Raw genomic sequence first — 22943 nt, forward strand, 5'->3', positions numbered from 1 at the left:
GGGGGGGGGGGGGGGACTGGGCTAGCTGGCCGGTGTCGCTAGTGACTCTGGGGCAGTGGAAGAAGATATGCCCATGCATTTGGGTGTATGTTGTCGTCAGATTCGTCAACAGGGCGTTATTTGAAAACAATTTCACCCGGGGCACGTAATGGAAATTGTGGAATCTTTCGGGACAAAATACCGGTTGAGTCTCCATCCGGATAGTTTGTCTGGGGTGGGTTGTTGTTTTAAGAAGAAATGACTAATCCTTAAAATATTTTATTGTGATCCTTTTTTGCCCGATTATCACGTACACGCTCATCCTGAAGGTCATCCATGACGGGTTTGGATTCGAATCATTCATAAACTACCAAAAATGCGTTAAACATTCATGGCGAAGATAGATCCTACTCCTGTGCTCCATTCATTGTTTGGCTATGTCCGCTCGGCGTAACATAAATATGTGATTATTCGGTAAATCATATTATATCATCAGTACGTGCATTACGTACAGACTAGTGATGAGAAAAATGAAGTTTTTGTCGGAATCGATTCCGACTAGCTCCGAAATTGTCTGGAATCGATCCCGGAATCGGCTTCAGAATTGGTTCTGGAATCGGCTCCGGAATCGAAATCGGCTTCAAAATTGGTTCCGGAATTGCAATCCGCTCCAGAATCGGAATCAGTTCTGGAATCGAAATCGGCTCCGGAATCGGTATTGGCTCCGAAATCAAAATCGGCTTCGAAACGGAGTCGGTTTTGGTGTCTCCATAAGAATAGGCGTTTGGGTCTAATGATGCTACGTGTTGATAGCCGCAAAAATTCAAAATGTACTTGTAAACGATCCATTCTTATGGAGATTCCAGGAGTGATTTGGCTTTTGAAACTTCTTCTTCGGAAAGAACTGATTCTCATTCCTGAGCTAATTCCATTTTTGGATTCAATCCTGATTCCGTTATCGGGGCGAATTATGATTCCCAGGTATATTCCGATTCCGGAGCCGATTCTGATTCCGGAGTCGATTCTGATTCCGGAGTCGATTCCAATGGCGGAATCGATTCCGGAGCCGACTCTGAAATCGGATCCTGAGTTTACTCCGAAATCGGCTCCGGAATCGGCTTCGGAATCAACTCCGGAATCGACTCCGGAATCAGAATCGATTCCAGCATCGGAATCGGCTCCGAAATTGATTCCGAACACGGAATCGGAAACGGGTAGGTCCGATCAATCACCATGTAATTGGCAAATAACCTTTCCATAGGAATTCCCAACCTTTTTGGAGTCGAAATTAGGATTGGATATTGAACTTTAGATCCAAGTGGGCAAGCTTTCCTAGATCAACAGCCTACTGTAGGGTAGCCATGATCGTGGTACATATGGAACCTTTAGGGCCTGGACCACTATTGATCTTCAGGATCATCAAAATGTTTTAGGAAGCAGTCAAAGGCACGAGATTTTGGAGTAAACAAAAAATATCATTTCTTAAAACAAAATTACGCCTTATTCTATAGTTTTGCAAGATCGTTCGATGATCCAACATAGCAATGAGGATCATCACTACCAACCACTACTGTACGTGTTTAACCTACGTAACAGGGTTGCTTAACATCTTGGAAGGTCGCTATCTTCTAGAAAATAGATGGTAAATGTTCCGGGAAAGTCGCTAAATCGCTCGATCATCATCATAACAAAGTGCTTCCAGTTCCTCGTTGGTCCACCTGGCTGACGAAACCTCACAGTACGTGCCGGTGGCCCATGTGGGGGGTAGTACACTGGTTTTGGTTCAAACATTCTCCCATTTTCCATTGTACGAATTTCACACGTTTGTTTTTAAATTTACAAAATATAACTCTCCTACTACCCACACCTGGACTGACTAGCAGGTGGCGTGCCTCAACGTCGTCACAACGATTTGCGACGCGAAAGTTTGAAAACATTCCTCCCCAAAAGGAATAACATGCTGCAAACATCGCGCACAAGGGCGTCCGCGGGGAATAACTCGTGGTTTGTGGTGTAAACTATCACAAGCGACCGTTGCTGCCCTTAACATTGACTTTGGGGCTGCCGCGGTTGGGGAGACATGTGCGTAACAACCTGCACAGTCTGCACGGGTCTAGACCAACGTGTCTATAGAGGCTATAAAACGTTCCGCACCGGATCGACGAGGGAACAGTCGGATGTGTAGGGCTCTTGGATGCTCTTGGTGCTGGTGCTGCTCTGGATAGTAGCAAGAAACGTTATCAATTTAGCGCTCCGTTAAGCTTATATTACTTTTTACGTACAAAAAACCTCCTGGAGGTGATGCGGTCTAAAGTGTGTTCCGGCGGCATGATGCCGACAGTGGCTCTCCTCCCGCTTCTGGTCGGTCTGCTGTCGCTGGCCGTGGCGGTGCAGGGCGCCTGCAGCTCTTCGGACAACTGTACGCGCACGATCTACACCTGGGAAGGGGGCCGGATCGTTTGGCCCTGCCCGACCACGAAGCGGCTCATCACCAGCACCGGCAAGTACAAGCCACGTGATCTGATCGCGATGCGCTGCCAGCGCAGCGGTACGCACACGCTGTGCGTGTTTCCGCGCTACAAGAGCAGCAACCCGATCACGCTGAGCAAGGTGTACGCAACGAAGAAGGGCTGCGACGTCAAGTTCGAACCGTTCCCGTGCTGGAACGAGCAGGAGGAGGGCAACTGCAATGCGCTCCAGTCGGCCATCGATCTGCACAGCGATGGCGAGTACGTGTGGGTGCTGGACAGTGGGGTGACGCAGTCGCAGCGCACACCGGTCCAGCGCTGCCCGCCGAAGGTCGTGGTGTACTGTAGCAAGACCGGCAAGAAACTGAAAACGATCAATCTGGCCCGGTTTGTGACGGAAAAGTCGCGCCTGCAGTACATCCAGGTAGAGTGTCTGAAGGGCGGCCGGTGCTACGTGTACGTGAGCGACCCGGGCAACAATGCGATCATCGTGTACGACGTGTACAATGGGCGCGGATATCGGGTGATCCTGCCGAAGGCTGTCCACATGGGCTGCCGCTACCGGGACATGCTGTACATCTTCCTGTCGAAGCACAAGGAAGGTACGCGGCTGTACTTTACCTATCTCGGCGGTAATCGACTGTTTGCGATCAAGACGGAGCATCTGCGCAAGGGACACGGTGGCAACATTATAGGTAAGGAGGGGAAGTCCCCTTTTTGACGGGTGAATGTTTAGACGGTGGATTTACTGATTGCATGTTGCAATTCCAGACATTGGCGAGAAACCGGTGGTGCCCGTCTTCCTCGGCACGGACGGTGGCCATGGAGTGTTCTTCAGGGAGGAGGGCGAGATGAACATCTACTACTGGGACACCAACACCTGCTGGAAAAAGACCAACTTTAAGCTGGTGTACAAGAGCACGCTCGGCCTGTACGCAACGCACGTGTTCCCCGATCTGAAGCTGAACCGGCTGCTGGTGCTGGAGAACGATTTCCCGAGCTACGTGAAGGACCACGCCGGCTGTGGAACGCTCCATCAGATCTCGATCCTCGATGGAAGCTGCAAGTGTAGTTCGGGCTAGTGGAAGGGGTGGGTGTAGTAGCACAAGGAGTGCGGGGGCTGTAAGTTATTAGTCGAAGCCGTTAAAAAGATGGGGTAAAATTTCATTTGAACGATGGCAGAAGGCGATCGCGTTCAAACACAGCCGTTATGCAAACATGTGATATGCAAGAGAGCGAGCTAGTAGTGAGTAAGCTTGCTAAACCATGGTACTCGGGACGATTCCGACACTGTCCGGAAGTATGTTAGTAATAAAGTTTCTAACAATTTAAAACGAAATGTTTGCAAAGTCTTTGATTTCTGAACTGATTTGTTTAAGATAAGTCCCTTTCCTTTCCACTTGGGTTGTTTAAGTTTATCTCTCGATCTATTTAGAAGATGCACAAAGCATTTTGTATTCTGAGATCAAGGATTAGATCATTTCGCAATACTTTTAACTTGGCCAAAGTGGCGCAAAAACAAAACATTTGAACACAAATGAACTCGATTGTTCGAAAACTTAATATTTATTATCGAATGCATACAGACTCTGTGTAGTGGGGGAGGAGACGTTGGAATCTCACCTCAAAATAAATGTTACGCATATATTACGGCCACACACGCACACTCACACACAGATCTTAGTTCTTCTGCAGCATCTCGCGCTTCTTGGCCTTCTCGAGCTTGGCCAGACGAGCCATACTCTTGGGTCCAAGCAGACCACCGCCCCAGTGGCGGCGGATATCGTCGAACCGATCGTTGAAGTTCGTCTTGATCGTTTCGACCAGCTTGGCCAGGTTGGGCTTGTCCGCGTTCTCGACCTGGGTCAGCGCAACGCAGGTGCACGTCTTGCGGTACACCAGCGTGCCGAGGCGCGCCTTACCCTTGATGATGCAGTACGGCACGCCCATCTTGCGGCAGAGCGCCGGCAGGTAGACGACCAGCTCGATCGGATCGACGTCGTGCGCAATGATCACCAGCTGGGCCTTCTTCTGCTCGACCATCTTCACCACGGAGTTGATGCCCTGGCGCAGCTGGTTGGCCCGCTTCGATGGCGGTTCCTCCTTGCCGGCCGCCTTCGCTTCCGCCTTCGCCTTCAGGCGCTGGACGCGAGCGATCGGGTTCTCCGGGCGGTACTTCTCCAGCATCTTCATCACCTGCTGGGCCGTCGGCTTGTCCAGCGTCTGGGTGAACTGGTTAATCGGCGGCGGGATCTTCAGCCGCTTCTGCAGGATCGCCCGGTGGCGCTGGATGCGGATGTACTTCGGCCATTTGACGAACCGGCTCAGGTCGCGCTTCGGCTGCACATTCTGGCCGATGCCGTAGTTCTTAACACGTTTCTCGAACAACGGGTTCACCACCTTCTTAACCTCAACTTTTTTCGGTTTGGCCAGCGGGGCCGGGGCCACCTTCTGCTTCGGCACAACCTTCTTCTTGACGGGCTTCTTCGTCACCATGGTGGATTGAACCTGGAATCGGGGACGGAAATTATAAGTAAACACACTAAATTTCGACGGAAATAGTTAGCAGCACACCTATTCCTTTCGATAGCCAAGTAGAAAAGAAAAATACACGCTGCTGTCATGTGCCAGAGAGGCTTTTTCGCTTCCTGGTGCGTTGCTGCTGTCAGTTCCGGCTCAGACCGTTTCGATCCATCAAGCAAGTACGAATGCAAACAAACCGGAGTTTATGCAAATGGTGCTTCGATAAAGTATACGAAAAATATTAAAATATGACTAAAACTATTATATTAAATATTTGACCTTGACTTTTGTGAGATGGAAGTCATTATTGTGAATAAAACTGCTGTTTTGCTGGCAAAACAAAAAGGCCTTTTCAATCGCTCATGATGTGAAACTTATCGTTTTGAGCCTTTCATCAATTGAATAAATTGGCGATTTGAACGATATTTTCGGCACATAAAATGAATCACAATAACGTCATATTGGTAATAAAAGTAAAAAGGTACACAATATTATCTAAATTACAATCGAACACTTTTATAGCAGAATCGACTCTTCCGTCATTCTTGTCATAACTGAACGTTTAGTTGTCAAAACCTCCTACAAGCCGCTGTAGAAAAGGTACGCTCATTAATTTCTGTTTGTGGCTGGAAAAACATTATTAAAAATGCGATTTTCTGTTGTAATACCGGTTTTGGACCCCAAATTCTGTTGAACGAATTTACGACTCATTTATCGAATAAGTAAATCAAGTAATTTGATGTGTTCATAATGTTGTTTTCATTTTATGGCTCGTGTACCACTGTCAAATCGTCCTGTTTGAGGCAACCTCTTCCATCGTACCGTATTTGTGTGAGGAACGGCGCAGCCAGCTCTCGGAAAGGTGGTGTTGAAATCTTTGCGAAAATACAAATTGCCCGTCGTGCCCGTGAACAGTCGAGCTCGTGCCGCATCGATAAAGGTTAGCATAACACCATTCGCCACCACCCACAGTCATGCCACCGTCGTCGTCGTCGTCGTCGTCGTTGTGTTGGTCGTGATTTCATATTCTCCTGTGCAGTGGAAAATCGTGAACCTGATGAATGAAAAGTGTTTCGAAACAGCGCGCAACAATTATTGTGCAGTTTTAGTGGTGTGCCTCATCATCATCATCGTCATCATCGCTCTTCCTCATTTGCAACCAACGCACACACGCACGCACGCACGAAACTTCTCGATGCGGAAGTGGGCGCAGATCGTTTTTTCTTCATTCTCTCCCCTCCCACCCTTATTGCGTTGTGCTGAACACACAGCCACGCACACGGAACCATCGGAGTGCTTTTTCCTAAATTGTGTTGCGGTGTGGTTGCGTTTAGCGATCAATGTTAAATCATGTGACACATACACACATCTCAGGGAAGGGCAAAAAAGGTGCATTGGCAGTGTTTGTTTCCAGCTGGTTTTGGGATGGTTCGGGACAAAAGTAAGCAAAACACACGGGCGGCGCTGTGTCATATCCGTTCTGACGTAGGTCTAAATGAAAAAAAAAAAATTCTACCTCCCACCCCCCTTTTTGCAAGGCTACACGGTTCCACGAGAACACGATGGGTTTGTGTATGTGTGTGTGTGTGTGTGTTGGCCCCCACAAGTAAGATACGCCAAGGTCGTGTTGCTCGTGCCAACTTATGATAAAAAGGTGCAAAGTAGCCTCGACGGACGGAAAAAACAGGTTGAACGCCACATGGGAGGATGTTGTTCGCCTACTGAGGGGTAACAGCTGCTGCTGATCAGCAACCCACATCGAAACACCCCTCATCTGGCTTCTCAGTCGACGTGGATTGTAAAACAGACGGGTTTGCCAGGTTGCCAGGGAGTAAGGAAGCAGCAGGCCCGAAAAAGAACGAAAAAAAAACACGACTGCAGTGGCATTGAGATCATGTGAATTGGATTCAGTGTGTATGCGTACGCTCCCCGTTTGTGTGTGTGTGTGCGGGGACATGCTGCACACCAGTACAAGAATGCTATTTTTTCCCCAACACCGTCCTGTTTAGTACAAGCGCCCGAAAATACCCCGTTAAGAATGATAGGGAAAAAGAAGAAGATTGAACTTATTTTTAGATTTTCCGATTTTCACATCCATCTCGGTCCGTCTCACTTTCTTCGGACAATCACCACCAACCGTTGCGCCCACAACGAAACACTGACGGGCGGGCTGATGATCGGCAAGCCGACAGAGAGGGTCACCGTGAAAGGTCCTCCACGGCAGCACCAGCAGCACCAGCAGCATCCAGCCGCGAAGAAATGGTGCGTTGATAGCGCGTTAAACCCAGGGGACAAGTGGGAAGACAGGGCAGGAATCGAGCTAAAGGCGACAAAAACAAACACATGTGAAACGACGTCAGAACGTCGGTGAAGTCAAAGGTGGTGTGACGAGGGGGGAAGGGGAGACCGTGTCGTGTGCGGAGTTCGGTCAGTGCTTTCAGTGAGATCAGGCGCGGGGTGGATTCCAATTCGATTTTGTTTAATTGGAGGCCTGTATTACCAACAGATTTGTTTAATTGTTTTTCCCCTCACCGTTTCGGAGGATGATGATAACAACTTCCCGTGCTGCTTTGTGTGTGTGTGAGTGTGCTTTGCCTCTGTTTGGAGAGTGCACTGAAGGTTGATAATGATACAACCTGACTGTATGTACTGCTTCAAGCCCCGCTTACTCCCCTCCGCCACCCCATTCCATAGGCAGTCTAGAAAGATTGCTAGATCGATTCGTGTTACGGGTCATGTGAGAAGGGTCTCTGGTGGGTTTTGTTGTGTGCAAAATCGATCGATTTGTGTTGAAATAGTGGAGAAGGAGAGACAGAGAGAGAAAAGGAGATGGAGAGAGAACGAGAGAGTGAATGCGCTGAAGGGCCTACGATGAAACACGCGCTGCACGTGATTATTCATAAGCGAACGGGCATTAAGTTGCGATTCATTGCTCGTTCCAATGGCGAGATATCTAATTATCCAAGTATTTGAAATTAAAAGGCTTGAAGCTTAGCATATCCTGTTTTCTTCAAAACACACACAAAGGAAAACAAACGAGTACAAACAATTACACATAATTTGCCTTAAAGCAAATCACTTTCACAATTAGGGCTACAAAGGCTCTCCTGCATATGATGATGGTCGAAGGGCTCAAGTGTTGCGACCTGTTGGAAAAGGAACCAAAACCAGCTTTAGCTACTGTGATACGCAAAACACTATTCTATCGTAGCTGCGTATGTGTGTAGCTCTTTGTGTGAGTGTGTGTGTGTGCTAGAGCGCACTTATGCACTGACAGCTGGCAATATAGACAGGGCAACAAACAACAACAACAAAGAACGGCAAAAGAGCCCTGTGAGCAGAGAGGAAGAGGGGAGAGCGGGGAAGGGGGAAGGGATAGCATCACCCATTTTAACGGTAAATCGCCAGCACAGTAGCATTATAGCAGGCCGGGACTAGTACAAACGTCGTACACGGAGATAGAGAGCAGGTTTATGTTGCTCGCTCCCTTTCTCTCTCTCGCGCGTGATGAGGGAAGACCCTAGCGTATTTGTTTACGTTACGACGTCATCATCATCATCATCATCATAGTATGACGGTATGTGATGGTAGTGGTGTGTGGGCTAGGAAGAAAGCATAGAATGACGACGCAGCGACACAAAAAGAAAAGAAAGGAAAAGAAACACAGCCACCCAAACCCACCCTCCCCACTCCCCCCTACAATGAGCCATCGAGGGTTTCTTGTGCAGCGCGTGCAGCAGTGTAGTGTAGAACGGAGATTGCTGTGGACAACATCGTGTACTGACTGACTGTGTGTGTGTGTGGTTGCAGGGTCCGTTATTCTGCACTGAACGTGTATTCTCATAAATGTCCCCGTTTATGTTTTGTTGCAGCAGTTTTACAAACATTTTTACACAGGTGGTGGTGGTGACGGCTGTTCTCTCAAGGCGCAACACGAGGGGCTTGTGGCTGACGGTGTGACAAACCCCCCCCATTTACAGGTCAACCGCCCAGCAGAGTGGTTGGAGTTTGTGCGTGTGTTATTGATAGCAAATTCAGGTTGTGATATTTGGGAAAGTGCAGCAAAATAAGATTTAGTGGTGGTGCATGTAGAAAAGAAAAATAATAATAATACGCACACACACATATGCTCAAACATCCAATGTGTACGGAGTGAAGTGGGAAACAAAAACAACGGAGCAGTGTGACGTAGTCGTTGAAAACAAAGAGTGCAGTGTAGCAGTGTATCGGGCAGCCGAACGCACCCGCAGCGCTCGATCGTAGTAAACGCAGGAGCGCGACGCGATACAAACCTATCAACGAGTGCGTGCTTAGTTGTGTGTGCTAGTGTGTGTGTGTACTTAAGCACAAATTAAGGCATCATCATCACCATAGCTGTTAAGCTACGATAAGGCCAACATGCTGGGACGGGTGCGGCTCAAAGAGAACGGCATCATGGACGAGGAGCTGCCGACGCTGATGGAGCTGTCGATCCGCTTCATGGCGAAGAATCTCCACGTCATTTGCAACACCGATCCGGTCACGCATCAGCTGGAGCTGAAGGACGATGTGGTCGTGCCGAACGAAATTTGCGACAGGTGAGTGTGTGTGTGTGCGTGTGTGATCAGGAGAAAAAAAAACGATTAAGATGAGAGAAAGTGTGTGGTGTCCTGCCATTTGCCCTAATTTCTTGAACCGATGATGAAGAGGTTGATCGTGTGACGCAGCTAAACAGACACAAACACACACGAGCACCCACCCGCGACCCCCTTTCTGGGGTGGAGTGAAAGCTAGAAAGGGGGGGGGGGGGGAAGCACGGTGAACTTTCCATTCAATGCAAAACAAAGCGCGCGCGTTCGAAACACACACACACACACACAATCTCGACGCAACTGCGCCACAACGAGTTCTGCGCCTCCTCCTGCATCCCGCTCTAGCCGAGCTCACCGAGCAGTAATTGTTATACTATGGTGTTATCAGACGGCGTGGTGGTAGAAGTAATGCGTAGTTGTGTCAGTGTGTGTGTGTGTGCACACTTTTCTATTCCCGTTTAACAAACCCTCCCTGCAGGGGCCGGTTTGTAAATGATAATTTTGCTCTCCGTAGGCCCTACGCGCTACATACACAGCCGTGTCGCTTTCTTCCTTTCACTACGCGGTACGCAAAACAGACAAATGAGAGAGTCCCACACGGGACGGGATTTCGAAACAAAGAACACAAGGGCCCCTGCCGATAAAACTGAGGAAAAATGGGAAACAACGGAGGGAACATTCGCCTGCCTCCTCCAATCACGTCCCAACTGGCCCACGAGGCGGCAACATGGCGTGTCCGCGCGTGCCACCACACTCATGGCAGGGCGCGTGTGTGTGCGCTGCGCGAGATAATGCACCACGCTTCTCTGTGTGTGTTTGTGTGTTTGCACAGAGTTCTTATGCACCACTATCAAACACTCCTGCCCCCTCCCCCTTTCGTGGTACGTAAGAACGTTACACAGGCCGTGTGTGTTACATAATTTGTCTATCCGATCCGGTTCGCGTTTCGTTCTACGCTCGTCGTTAGGGTTGTTCGTTTCGTGGCTGCGGTCGCGGTCAGTGCGCACATCGCTCCGCAGCCACAGGCATGGCCCGAACTACAACGATGATGACGACGGTGACGGCGATGATGATAGGGGCGGCAGCTTTTTTTTCCTGATTCTCTCTCTCTCTTTCTCATTCTGTCGCTTCTCTGGCCTCTCCTCTCTATCACAACTATGATCAGCTGATTTGCGGGGTGGTACCCTCTTCCGCCTCCATTACCGGTTCGCGCGATGCAACATTCTTGTTTCACCGTTCAAAGGCGTTCAAGCAGGGCACGGCAATTGTGATCGGGCGGAGCAATTGTTTCTGATTGATCATTAATTGGTAGCAAAGTTTATTGCGATCGTTTTATTGACCTTCCTACATTGCACCGGCAGCAGTTTCAGTGCCTTTTTGGGAGGGTCGGAAGGGAAGGAAATGACAATAAATGAAGGTCAAGCAATGGAGGCTTTTAATTGTTTCATTTTTTTCGAATTATTTCTTCGTTTAACATATCCAGAACCCATTTGACGCCTTATCGGCCACAAAAATCTACCTTTACACTTACATTGCTCAACGTATACTAATACAAGTAACAAACAAAAATAAAGCTCCTTATGAGTTGCCCTACCCTGAACACTAGTAGGCCCTTCCACCCCGCCAGGCTTCAAAGTGTTTGTGTGGGCCGTTGTAAAGGTGAATTTGATGCAGTTATTGCGTCGTGAACGTTCCCGTCCTCCTTCTCCCAACCCCCCCGCCCTCTGTGTCCTAATCGATGCTCGTTCTCGACTTCTCGCTCTATTCCCGCGGCCGCCCAACCCTTGGGTGAACAACATTCACTCGGACGCACTCACCCGTGTTCATTCGCCGAGTAGGCTTTTACACATTAACGCCATCCCCTGCTCGCGACAGGGTACGTGGTGCAAGGGGCTTATTCGCTTTTTATCCTTCCAACTCAGTGTACACAGTTTGCACCGTAACCGCACGGTCTAATCTACAGCGCAACCGCCAACTGGCCACTTCCTTTTGCTTCCCAATCGTTTGCAGTGGTCGCTCAAGACACCACCTTCGTACACCCATTCCCCACCCATCACCCAGTACGTTGGGAGGGCGGATGTGTGATTCAGGTGTTCCAATGGGGGCGCAATGCTTTGGGCGGTTTGAAACTTGATTCCCCTGGACTTTGTGCCGCCCTGCCACCATTTTTAAAGGGGGCCCTTCTTTATCTTTCTACAAGCTTCTAGCAGTGTGTACCGAGAGAGAGAGAGAGAGAGAGATAGAGAGGGAGAGAGAGAGGAAGATAGAGAGCGTTGGAAGGCTCTTTGTTGCAAAAGTAGGCTTCAGAACGAACTTTTGCCACAATTGATGATCGTCCCAAGTTGAGGATGAGAAAGAGAGACGTGATAGGGCTGTTATTACTGTTTCCCTTGGGGTTTTAGTGTGGATTAAGGTGTGCTGTAGATGCTTTAGCTTAGAAGCCCCTTGTTAAAAGCGATACACTATTGCAGTTGCTTACAAAATTGCATTTTCAACCTTGATTTGCATATCTGTACTGTAGCATTTACCAGTGGTGGGGCGAAAATGTCACTAAAACACGAGTCATTTTAGCCTTCGCTCGTGGTCGCTCGTGGTCGCTCCTGCGCGACTCCGCATGGCTGGGTTTCTGTTTCACGCCTTACTCACATGGGTCAGGGTGAACATATGATATATCCCCCAACCACCACCACCACCACGTGCAACTGCACTTAATGGAAAACTGCATTCGATATCACAGTGACACAGTGTGTGTGTGTGTGTGTGTGTGTAGGCAAACTGTATATATGCAACCGTTTTATAAAGTGCTTCGTTGCAGCAGTGTGTGTGTGTGTGTGTGGGATTGCAATGGAAGTTTCCTCTCCCTGCAAAAAGTGCAATTTGTAAGGCAAACGTAAGTGACACGCTTTGAAGCGATCGATAGCGCAAAAGCGATTTATGCGTGTATGCTTATTAGACATAATTTGCATGCAGACAAAACGATCACGACAACAAACGCGCCAGCAGAACGTAAACTCATTAAGGAACCCCCAAATTGCTATCCTAATTAGCACAAGGCCAGACACGGCCGACAAGTAACCGGGCAAAGTCCCGGTTCTCCTCTCTTGCACCCCCTGTAAATGATGGTATTTTCGGTTCTGTCGCTATTTCTCGTTTCACCCGGTGGTCGCAAAGTTCACACAACACACTTCCCACATTCGTCGTTAGTATGGTTATTTGTTGTCTATTTGAGTTTTCCCGGCGTACATACATATGTCGTGCACGGGGCGGGCTGTCACAATTCATTCAACCCAAAAAGAAAGTTGGCAGCGAGAGCTCTATTCATAGAACTCGCGAAAGATACTGTATTACTGTTGTGTGTTGTTCTTTGATGTGTATGTGTGTGTGTTTGTGGTGGTTCGCGCCGCCGCCGTCAGGGGCAAGGAAATGTCATGACAATCTTTATTGCGCGTTCTACTATTTTGCCAATAGCAGTAGAAGAGAAGAAGAGCTTGTCCGCGCTCATGTCCCTCCCCCCAAAAGCACATGACGTATGGACTTCTTGCCTCTGTTTTGTTTTGAAATGTACCCAGTGACCCTTGGTCGACCGGATGCAACACATGTGTCTTGTTGTGGGGGTAAGCGGCATATGGCCACGAGTCTTGTAAAAATGGGCCCGGATTGGATTAATTAAGATTTGTTTTGAATAGTCTTTTTTGTATGTGCAAGTGCATTGCATCATTGGTTGGTTCATGTTACTTGTTTTTACTACCTTTAATTGACGTTTTAATGCTTACTTTAGTCCTTATTAATGATACGAACTGATCGGTGTCCGCAACGAGATATGAACGCACGCCCTGTACTGTGCTAGAACAAAGGCTTACCCACTGCACCATTACGCCATCTGTCTTGAGCGTGTGCAGGAACGCAATAAAATGGCTTACACAAGGACCCTTTATCTAGTACCTTCTTGTCGTAGAAGTAATGAAATCGTTAAAAAGGAATAATTAAATCGTGTACCAATACATCACTGGTATGGCGTTCTTAACGATATGTGCCCTTCCTCCTGCCCAGCGCCAGTAATTGCAAATAAATGAACACACAATCATCGGGGTTTTGCCATTACCAAATGATATCGTCTATAGGCAACGACAGTAAAGCAATGGTTTGCATAGGCCTTTTGGCAGTTGAAAAACATTCCAATTCCTCCACCAGCACCACCCGGGGGCAACATTTCTTAAGGCATATGCGGCATTTGGCTCGGCTTAGCAGCGCGTTAGAATGTGTTTCGAGAACAATCAAATTGCCGCGGTTGGTTGGCCATTCGAGCGGAAAGTGAAGCAATCGCGTACGTTGATTTCAAATTCGTATGCCCGTGTTGTTTTTGGTTGTGTTCGTGGTGGGATCTCCCCATTGCTGCCAATGCAGGAAATGTTTGTTTGATTTCAAAACTGTTTCCTTCGTGTCAAAAGCGAGCGAGTTTTCTTGTTTTACACTGTACTGGTATACTGGTTACTGGTGTGTGTGTGTGTAGATTAGAATTGGAAGTTGCGAGTCTGCTGCTGCTGCCAAAAGTGGTCGCAACTGTGCTTCGCTTGAGCGATAATTAATGTCCCCATGTTGTCCTTGCTCCTTGCAGCCCAAGCGATAATCGTATCATAAGAAGCAAAGATGGAGAGAGGGCCTCTGCCTGCGTCTACCGTCAGTGAATGTGTGTGTGGTTCTGATTACATAAGCCTTAAACTGAGCCGCGCCACAGGGAGAACGTGCTCCTTTCGGCTCATGATAGATCGCAAAGCAAGCAAAGTAAGAAAGTGGAAGAAGTGCTAGAAAAACATAGTTAAACATTTGGCGGGCGCGATAAGCTATGTCAATGAACTTCTTCGCCCAGCGATCATCATTTCTCTCTACTAATCGCTTTTCACATGCTGGCCGCCATTGCAAGGAAGCGAACCAATTTTCTTGCGACTGATTGCGCCTCAAATGTCACGCTTCTCTGTGCTGCTGGTGCCTGACGAAGAAGGCAAATTACAGTTGATGCTGTGCTGCGATCGTGCGCACGACAATTGTCACAAATCGACCATTCGGGGTAGAGAAGGGAGATGATCGTGGTATGGCAGTCGGTCCATGTGAGCGTTGCGCCGTGTCGCTACAATTGGTCATATTGTCGATCGGTTGTTGGTCGCCCTGATGGTTGGCGGCGACAGGAAGAAGGTGGATATGATGGGACGTCGTAGCACAAGCTCAACCTTCAAACAAGGCAATGAATACGGCTCCCCACACAGAGGCAGACGCAAGTAGCGAAGCGGCTGGCCTCGTGACTGGGTGACAGAGGGCTGGCTGCCTTCTCAGTGCTCTCGGTCTCGGTTGTGCACTTGAAAATGGTAAATTGACGGTGTGACGTTTTTGCGCGAATGGAGAATGTCATCCCCGTGTGACGCCAGTGTTATTGAAGCTGGCAGGGTAGAAGTGAGGGGGTTGATGGCTTGGCCGTTGTTGGTAAATGGAGAACAAGCGTAGCTAGTAGCCTGCTGCTTGCTGTTGGTGCTGAGTGAACGCGGCGTTGTTCACGGTTCGTGCATCACATTGTTGCGTACGGAGGTGTGATCTTGCTTCTTGTCGTTTTTACCCCCTTTGCTGGATGTCATCATTGTTTGTGACAATGGGGTTTAAGGTTGAGAATCTCCAATTTCAAATTCAGAAGTTTTAACTGCAACGTCTTTGTTTAGAGGAAAAGGTAAATGAGAGAGGAATTTGGTATACGCGACTTCTCTATTTGGATATAGGCTTTGATCTAAGGCTTTGATCTACAAGATATGGAGTTTGAAAGTCATGAAATTCTGAACCATTGTGCACAGATTTTAGGATAAAATTCATTCCATTTGGAGGCTGTTTTGCATAACACATTAAGAGATTAATGGATGAATGATGCAATTGAGCTTACTTTGTGCAGATACTCAAGTAGAAATGCAGTAGACATCTCAGGCACGCGAATGTCACTTGAGAGGGCCAAAGCCTCGCTAAAGTCTCACAGACAACATCAACAACATTGGATATGAGCACTTCCAGCAGTCGTAACTGTTGTGCTATATCTCTGAAGTAGACACACTCCACTCCGAGTCGTTCTATCCGAACCATATCCGGTTACGGTGGGTAAATAAGAGTTGAATGTTTCAACAAAGCCACGCTCACGATCACACGATCACGCAAACAAGATGTCGAATCAGCAGGTACACCAGTAAGTCCACCTTTGCCACCTTTGCACCAGATTAAGCTCCCCCAAAACCACTTGATGTGAGTGTAATACACACAATGTACCTACTATCTCGATGCACGCGGTTTTCGTCTGCGAGATACAATGTATGCATCGTTACTGATGACTCAACCCTGGCATTACTCCTATCGGCAGCAATTTTTGTTTTATTTTTGGTACACTTCTTCCATTTCGCGTGTACGTGTGGGAGGGGGCACGCATGTGAAATTCACGTGTGGTCTTCATTTAATCATGTCCGCGGTACGTGCTCCACGCGGGAAGTGCAAACATCCCCAGTAGCAACAGCAACCTTGCGCACATCCCGCTGCCCGTCCGGTCCAGCATGATAAGAGAGTGGTGCGAGCCCAAGGAGTGCTTCGGCAAACATCAGCAACACCTTGGAACCTTGTGGAAGAAATTGGTTTCTGAGAGTGCTTTACCAAAAAAAAAACCCGGTGATCAAACCTTGATCGTTGGTTGTGTGTGTGTGTTTATTGTTGTTTGGCAAAAAACAACTTTGGTACAGAATTGATTATTAAATCAAGGAGACAGTGTCGTTATCAATGCAGAGTTGATGGCCTATTCCGGATATATTGGCATGTGGCATTGGAATTAAATTAAAAGGTGAACGACGCGGGAATTAAGGTGTTGCTTGAGTGCCTTGCTCTTTGCTTAAGTAGATCGATGGAGAGAGCAGCCCGGTAGAGACTCTTTGATGGGAAATCACTGGCCTCAGGCTGAAATTGAATCTATTAATTTTGGAAGCTGTTGTTGTTCCTTATTGCTTGTGGATGCTTTGCTAATAATCGTTGTTCGTTTGTTCGGTTGCGCTTAAACAGCAGCCTTGTTATAGCGATGAAGCCCACCACTGGGTTTGTGAGCTTGTTTAATTGATTAAATGAATTAATTTCTTCTCTCCCTCTCTCTGTTTCTTTTTCCATTGCGCCTCATCAGCTAAACGATAAGCTAGCCGTGTTTAGGCCGCTAACATCACTAATCAAACCATTTCAATCATTGGCTTTGGGCTGTTTCGCAGTCATTTTCACGGTAGCTTAATTGATTTACTCTCTCTCCCTCTCTCTCTCTCTCTCTCTCTCTCTCTCTCTCTCTCTCTCTCTCTCTCTCTTTCTCTGCTGCCAGCACGGTTTTGATCCGTTTTTCATTAGCTCCCTCTCAGCTGGCAGTTCCGCCTTGGGTTTCCTTTCGGTCGATTGAAAATTTCGTTTGTGCGTGGCCGTGTATGTTTGTGTGTTTGGGCAAGGTCATGGGAAATGAATGATGATTACGACCGCGAAATATTATGAGAGGTGTCGGAGGGGTTTTTTTATAAATTTTTCCCGTTGACCTTCTCGGTTGATCGTTTGTTGTTGTGTCGTCGTCGCATATTTTCGCGAACTGTTGAGCAAAAATAACACACGCGCGTGTGGTGTGGTGTGAGGAAGAGGGGGCGAGTAAGTGGCCGCTTGTTTTTGCACAGGCGGGTTTTTTTTTTGTATCGCTTTTTCGTTACAGTCCGTCAGATCGCGAAATTTACTGCACCCTAATGATGTCATGTGGCGCTTTGTTTCGCTGCTTCGGTTTGGTTGTCTTTACATCTTGCGGATGCGCTAAATGATGACGTATTCTTTTTCTTGGCACAAAACGGTGTACAGCATTTGGGTTGGAAGAATACATTTTGACTGCTTAAATGTATGGACACAATGGGCAAGGGTGGGTTGGAACATTCCGCCCATCTTTTATGGCTCTGACAGTGTGAAATTAATCTATTTGTGGAATCAAGAGCTTCTCGTCGCCGTCTTTTGTGGTTTTGTGATTTGTGATTTAACGGAGCAAAGCAAACGCTTGCTTGCTTGCCTGCCTGTTGTGCATTCTTGATGGGCAAAATACGCCCGGCTTGTGGTCTGCCCGACCGACCTGCCAGCTAAGAACCGACGACATTCCAAAGCTCCGTTCCCTGCAGCACACAGACATGGTAGCACATTGGTATGAAATGGAAGAAAATGACAAAAATAGCTGTGCCAAACGTGTTCCAGCTGTTTTGCATATTTTTAGCATGTGAATGTGTTGTGAATTTGTGTGAATGTGTAATTCGAGCACGCGCGGGATCGAATCCTTCCTTTGGGGCCGAAAGAGGCAACGCAGAGCTGAGATGATGAAGCTCCATGAGTTTTAATTTATTTGTTTTTTTTTTCTTTGTTCCAACCGTTTTACAGATTCCTCCGCTACCAGCAGGACTGCGGGCAGGACATCAACGATCGCTTCATCCAGATATTCCGCGACACGGAGAAGACGCCGCTGCGCCATGTCAGCCTGCGCAACAGCACGATCACGAACGAGGGCATGCGCATACTGCTGCGGCACCAGCTGAACTCGCTGTCGATGTGGTACTGCAACAAGATCACGACCGCGTCCTGGAACATCCTGATCGAGCACTGCCGGCAGCTGCGGTCGCTCGAGCTCGGCCGGTTCGTCGACATGCTGAAGCACAGCGAGCCGAACGAGAAGACGCCGATCGACTTCCAGCTGCTGCTGCCCCGGCTGCAGCGCCTGAAGCTGAACGGGGTGGTGCTGCAGCCGACGATCCAGTTCAGCCACCTGACCGAGCTGAGCCACCTCGACCTGACCGCGTGCATCTTTGCCGAGTTCAGCCTGAAGGCGCTGGTCGACCTGCCGAACCTGCGGACGCTCATCCTGTTCAACGTTTGGCCGCTCGAGCACGAGTTTCCCACGCTGTGCAAGCTGAAGAATCTCGAAACGCTCGACCTGTCCGTGTCGCGGGCGAACGTCGACGGCAACTATCTAACGCCTAACAAAGTATGTCGACGGCTTGTGTCTGCCCACAAACTGGGTGATCATTACTAACTCTCTCTCTCTCTCTCTCTCTCTCTCTCTCTCTCTCTCTCTCTCTTTCTCTCTCTGTCGTGCGCCAGTTGCTAGCAAATTTAGTTGAGAATCTACCAAAACTGCGGCACCTCGACATCTCTGGAACGAATCTGGCCGGCGATGGGGTGGCCGAACGGGCCGGCTCGTGCACCGGCAGCAGCTCGGACATCCCGGGCCTGGTGAGCCGCGTGGACCGTCCGCTAGACTTTCTCGGCATCTATTACACCTCCCATTCGGCGTGCAAATGGCACGACATCCCGGCGCTAAGGGTAAGTACAATAAAAACCAAAAAAAAAAAAAAACGGAAATTATGGCTTTGAAGGAGAGCAGGAGACTAACGAAACACTTTTTGGGACTGTTTTAGATCGCGGGTGAAGCAACGGAGGAGCAGATACTGGTGGCGGCTGTCGCCTACCAGGACCGGCACGAGCTGCTGACGAAGGTACTGAACGACCTGTACCATCTGCTGCGGTTCGAGACGTGCAAACAGATACACAAGGCGCTGGATGTCGTGCTGTCCGCGATGGACAAGCACATACGCGTGAAGAACATTCAGATCAGTGGCAGGTACGTTTTGGGGACGGAGTCAGGAGAATGGGATGAAAGTAAGAACTGTATCCTTGTAACATTGCCGCGCACTTTCTCTACCACTCGCTCGCCAGTGCCACCCTGTTCTACATCGTGAAGGGAAGGGAAAAGATGAAGTTTGGCGTGCCGCTGAAAAACCACATCATCCACACGCTGCTGAACGGGATGTCCACGCACCTGACGGACGATACGATGATGCGGAATGGCTGCCTAACGCTGTGCCAGTTCAACATACCGCTCGACGTGGTACGTGCTGCTCTATCTCTATCTTGTATTGAAACGACACAACAATCGTTCACATCTCACTCCGTGTCGTTACTCCGTTACCTTTGCAGATGTTTGAGTACGAGCGGTTGGTTCAAATTTTGCTGCACGGCGTATCGTACCGCGAGCAGGAAGGGTTCGTGCAGCGCATCGCCATCTATCTGCTGAACTCGCTCGCCTGCCAGGTGGACGGCAGCCAGAAGCTGTTTCTGGGCGATCTAGGTGCTATATCGGTAAGCGGTTTGGTTTCAGCGTTGAGTCATCGGCACTCGGTTACCTCGCTATTGCTGTATGGTTCCTTATTCTTTCTCTCTCACCCTCTTTGCTACGTTTCTCTCGTACGTAGACGATGTTGAACTTGATCAACGATCGATTGTCGAGGCGCGTCTTTGACGACGTGATGGAAGTCGCCTGGTCGACGATGTGGAATGTGACCGACGAGACGGCCAAGAACTGCGAGCGGTTTCTGGACGGGCGCGGCATGGAATATTTCCTCGGCTGTCTAAAGGTGAGTGCGAAGGTGGGCAGCACCGCTGACGAGCTGTTTGTCTTATTTATTTTGTATTTACATTTTTTCTATTTCCTTCCTTTGCAGCTGTTTCCCGATCGGGACGACCTGTTGCGCAACATGATGGGTCTGCTGGGCAATGTGGCGGAGGTGAAGGAGCTGCGGCCACGCCTGATGACGACCGAGTTCATAACCGAGTTTTCCGATCTGCTCGACTCGTCCAGCGACGGTATTGAGGTATGAATGGGCAGCGCCGCTTTCCAATTGGAGCAATCTTTTATTTCCCGTTTTCCTTTTGCTTCCTCCCTGCAGGTTAGTTACAATGCCGCCGGTGTGCTGGCCCACATCGCCTCGGACGGGGCGGACGCCTGGACGATCGCGCGACCGACCCGGTACAGCGTGCTGGTGCGCATGGTGGAAGCGATCGAGCGGTGGGATCTGTCGGCGGAGCGGAACATCAACTATCGCAGCTTCGAGCCGATCCTCGGGTTGATTCGCTGCTACCATACGCCCCAGTGTCAGCACTGGGCCGTCTGGGCGCTGGCGAATCTAACCAAAGTAAGTTCCCCTGGCCGCGTCGGGCAACCCAGTTTTGGCTAATCGACACCCGTTTCATGCTTTCGTGACACAGGTCTACCCAACCAAGTACTGCAGGGTGGTGGAGCAGGAGCACGGCGTCGAGCTGCTGCAGGAGCTGATCGATCATCCGCAGCCGTACCCGCGGCTCAAGGAGCTGGCCCAGATAGTGCTGACGCACTGTCGCAATCTGAGCGAGCCGATGACCGGTTCCGCGTCGGACGGCAGCACCAACACGACCGACCCGAACGTGATGGAGCTGGACGGTTAATGGAATCGTCTGGGTTGTATGTTTGTTGCCCCCTCCCCCTCAAAAAAAAACACCCCACTTTACAGCTAAGCCGACCATCGGAGGAGCAGAGCGCTATAGGGCACCTAGTGTAGCATCACAAGTGATATGTTAGCGAGCGTGTAAAGGCATGCAAAAGCAGCAGCGGCAGCAGCAGGATTGGGGCTTGTATTTGTTGGGGCCCGCAGTCTCAGAACTCCCTTAGAAGTGGTGCGACACCGTCGGGAGGTTAAAAGCGGCGGTTGACTATTTAGGCAGTTACAGTCTGGAAGCGAAATAAAAATGTCAGTTACCCTACCCGAGAAGAAGGCAACGGGAGTGTGGAAGGGAATGCTGCTTGGGGTTGGATGATGACGGTTGCCCATGGCAACCGGAAATGTAACGCACAGCAGTCGTTACACAGTCGCTTGAACGGTGGTAGGCTTTTCTTGTGTGTGTGTAGCGCGCCTTCAGTTTTTGGCAGGTTTTGCTGGGCCCTTCGTTTAGTAGTGAGGCCGATTTCCTTTCCCCATCATAGCTGGTTGGGAGGATTGCAGTGGTACAATGGGCAAAGTGGGTGTGTGTGTGCGGGGGCACAGGATAATTGTATAGGAGACGGGAGGCGATTTTCCATCCCGCGCAGTGTGGCCGCCACCACGGCTTCCGCTTTTGTTTTTGGTGTAGAATTGATGATGCTTGATTATTGCTTTCGATACAGTTTTCCCTCTCCCCATCCCCCTCTCCCCCTCCCCCTTTTTTTTCGCGTGTACATAGTGTATGTGTGTGTGTGTGTGTGTGAAGCTGTTTAGTATACAACGTGCGTGGGTTAAGCGAGGATGAGTTGAAACAGTGCGCGAACGCGTCGCCGCTTGTACCGAGTGTGCGTCAGTGTGTCTGAGATTGTAAAGGCAGTGTAGGGGGAGCGGGAGCGGGCTAATGGAGAGGACAGGCAGGAAGAAAAAAACACAACAACCGTGTTAAAGGTGATATAGTCGAATATCGAATGCGGAAAACAGTGCGAGAGGATTGCAAAAGGCTTTAGCGAGGATATGTGATGGAAATACAGTAAAAAAAAGCACGTGTTTTTGCAATGTTTGTCGCTTGCGGGACAGACACCAGCACAACACCACCTAGATAGAGAGAGCATTCTTGGTTTTTTCCCTCCCGTCCGGTTACGTTTTTTGTTTGTTGATTTTGTTTTGCTGCTTGCTCTGCTTGCGGGATTTGTTGTGTGTTTGTGTGCGTCATCGTTTCGCGCAAAAATCGTGCTTTCAGTCCAACTAACAAAAGCGCTACAGGCATTGTATGTGTAGTATATAGGCAAGCAGATGATATTATGTATTTTAAAGTACGGTACTTCGAGCCGATCTTAGTTCGCTTTCTCTCTTTTAAGATCGGTTTGCGTTGTTTTGCGGTTGACAGAGCAGTGTATAGGGGTGGGTTTTTGGATCGTTCACGTCATACGTCAAGGTGTGACGTTCGTTCTGCCGTAGCCGAACACCGGACGAGCAGTGTAGTAGTAGGCTCTGCTGATTGCGTTGGAGTGCACAGCGTTACGTAACTTTGTCACTGCCACGCATTTCACGCGCGGAGTGGTAGAACTAACGAAACTAGCTCACCCACAATCCAAAGTGTTTACAGCGCCTCTAGCGCAAGCCAGTTGCAAACGGTTGGTTATTTAGTGATTCTAGTAGGACCGGCAGCATCGGGCCACCCAGCACCCCTGGTGTCCGGGGGCGGTGCGGGCTGATGAAAGCAACGTGAGGTTTACTCTAAAGCAAAACGCCTGTTAAAAAGAGCCGGAAAAGATCGCATAAGATAATGGAACGAAAAACAGCAACAACAACAACAACAATAAAAATATTAAGAACAATTTTCGAAATAACCGAAACCGAACCGAAAGGTGTGTGTTGGTGGTGTTTGGATGTGTGCAACTGAAAGAAGAGAAGACCACCACCGGAAGAGTAGCACCGTGGCAAAGGAATTTGGGTTTTTTCAGTGGCAGAATTCGATCCAGTAGGCGACTGAAGGAGACCGTGTGGCGAGCTGGTTGGAATAAGTAAAATGATGTCCTGGTGCTAGAAGA

General features: G+C 49.0%; 3 protein-coding genes across 12 annotated transcripts; 2 read left to right on the top strand and 1 right to left on the bottom strand.

The window, feature by feature from the left end:
• Positions 1 to 33: 33 nt before the first annotated feature.
• Positions 34 to 4682, top strand: LOC1276630 (uncharacterized). The gene is made up of 2 exons (XM_315999.5): positions 34 to 3142; positions 3219 to 4682. Exons 1-2 carry the CDS (start codon positions 2281 to 2283, stop codon positions 3527 to 3529), a joined length of 1173 nt encoding a protein of 390 aa, XP_315999.5. The 5' UTR covers positions 34 to 2280; the 3' UTR covers positions 3530 to 4682.
• On the bottom strand, positions 3991 to 5508 carry LOC1276631 (large ribosomal subunit protein eL8). Its single transcript, XM_316000.3, has 2 exons — positions 5022 to 5508; positions 3991 to 4955 (listed from the first exon to the last, which is right to left on the bottom strand). The coding sequence occupies exon 2, from the start codon at positions 4941 to 4943 to the stop codon at positions 4128 to 4130; it is 816 nt and encodes a 271-aa protein (XP_316000.1). The 5' UTR covers positions 4944 to 4955; positions 5022 to 5508; the 3' UTR covers positions 3991 to 4127.
• A 254-nt stretch (positions 5509 to 5762) lies between these two features.
• On the top strand, positions 5763 to 22748 carry LOC1276632 (protein zer-1 homolog). Of its 10 annotated transcripts, none has more exons than XM_061645362.1 (11): positions 5763 to 5910; positions 8843 to 9547; positions 17984 to 18584; positions 18701 to 18922; positions 19018 to 19220; positions 19316 to 19487; positions 19577 to 19738; positions 19852 to 20013; positions 20101 to 20250; positions 20326 to 20571; positions 20645 to 22748. In XM_061645362.1, exons 2-11 carry the CDS (start codon positions 9369 to 9371, stop codon positions 20858 to 20860), a joined length of 2313 nt encoding a protein of 770 aa, XP_061501346.1. In that variant the 5' UTR covers positions 5763 to 5910; positions 8843 to 9368; the 3' UTR covers positions 20861 to 22748. The 10 variants fall into 10 exon arrangements, with proteins under 10 accessions (XP_061501346.1, XP_061501347.1, XP_061501348.1 ...); XM_061645363.1 differs by having other exon boundaries at positions 5773 to 5910; positions 8846 to 9547; XM_061645364.1 differs by having other exon boundaries at positions 5839 to 6081.
• The last annotated feature ends 195 nt before the right edge of the window (positions 22749 to 22943 follow it).

Source organism: Anopheles gambiae, chromosome 2 (assembly GCF_943734735.2).
Source record: "Anopheles gambiae chromosome 2, idAnoGambNW_F1_1, whole genome shotgun sequence".
Taxonomy (NCBI): domain Eukaryota; kingdom Metazoa; phylum Arthropoda; class Insecta; order Diptera; family Culicidae; genus Anopheles; species Anopheles gambiae.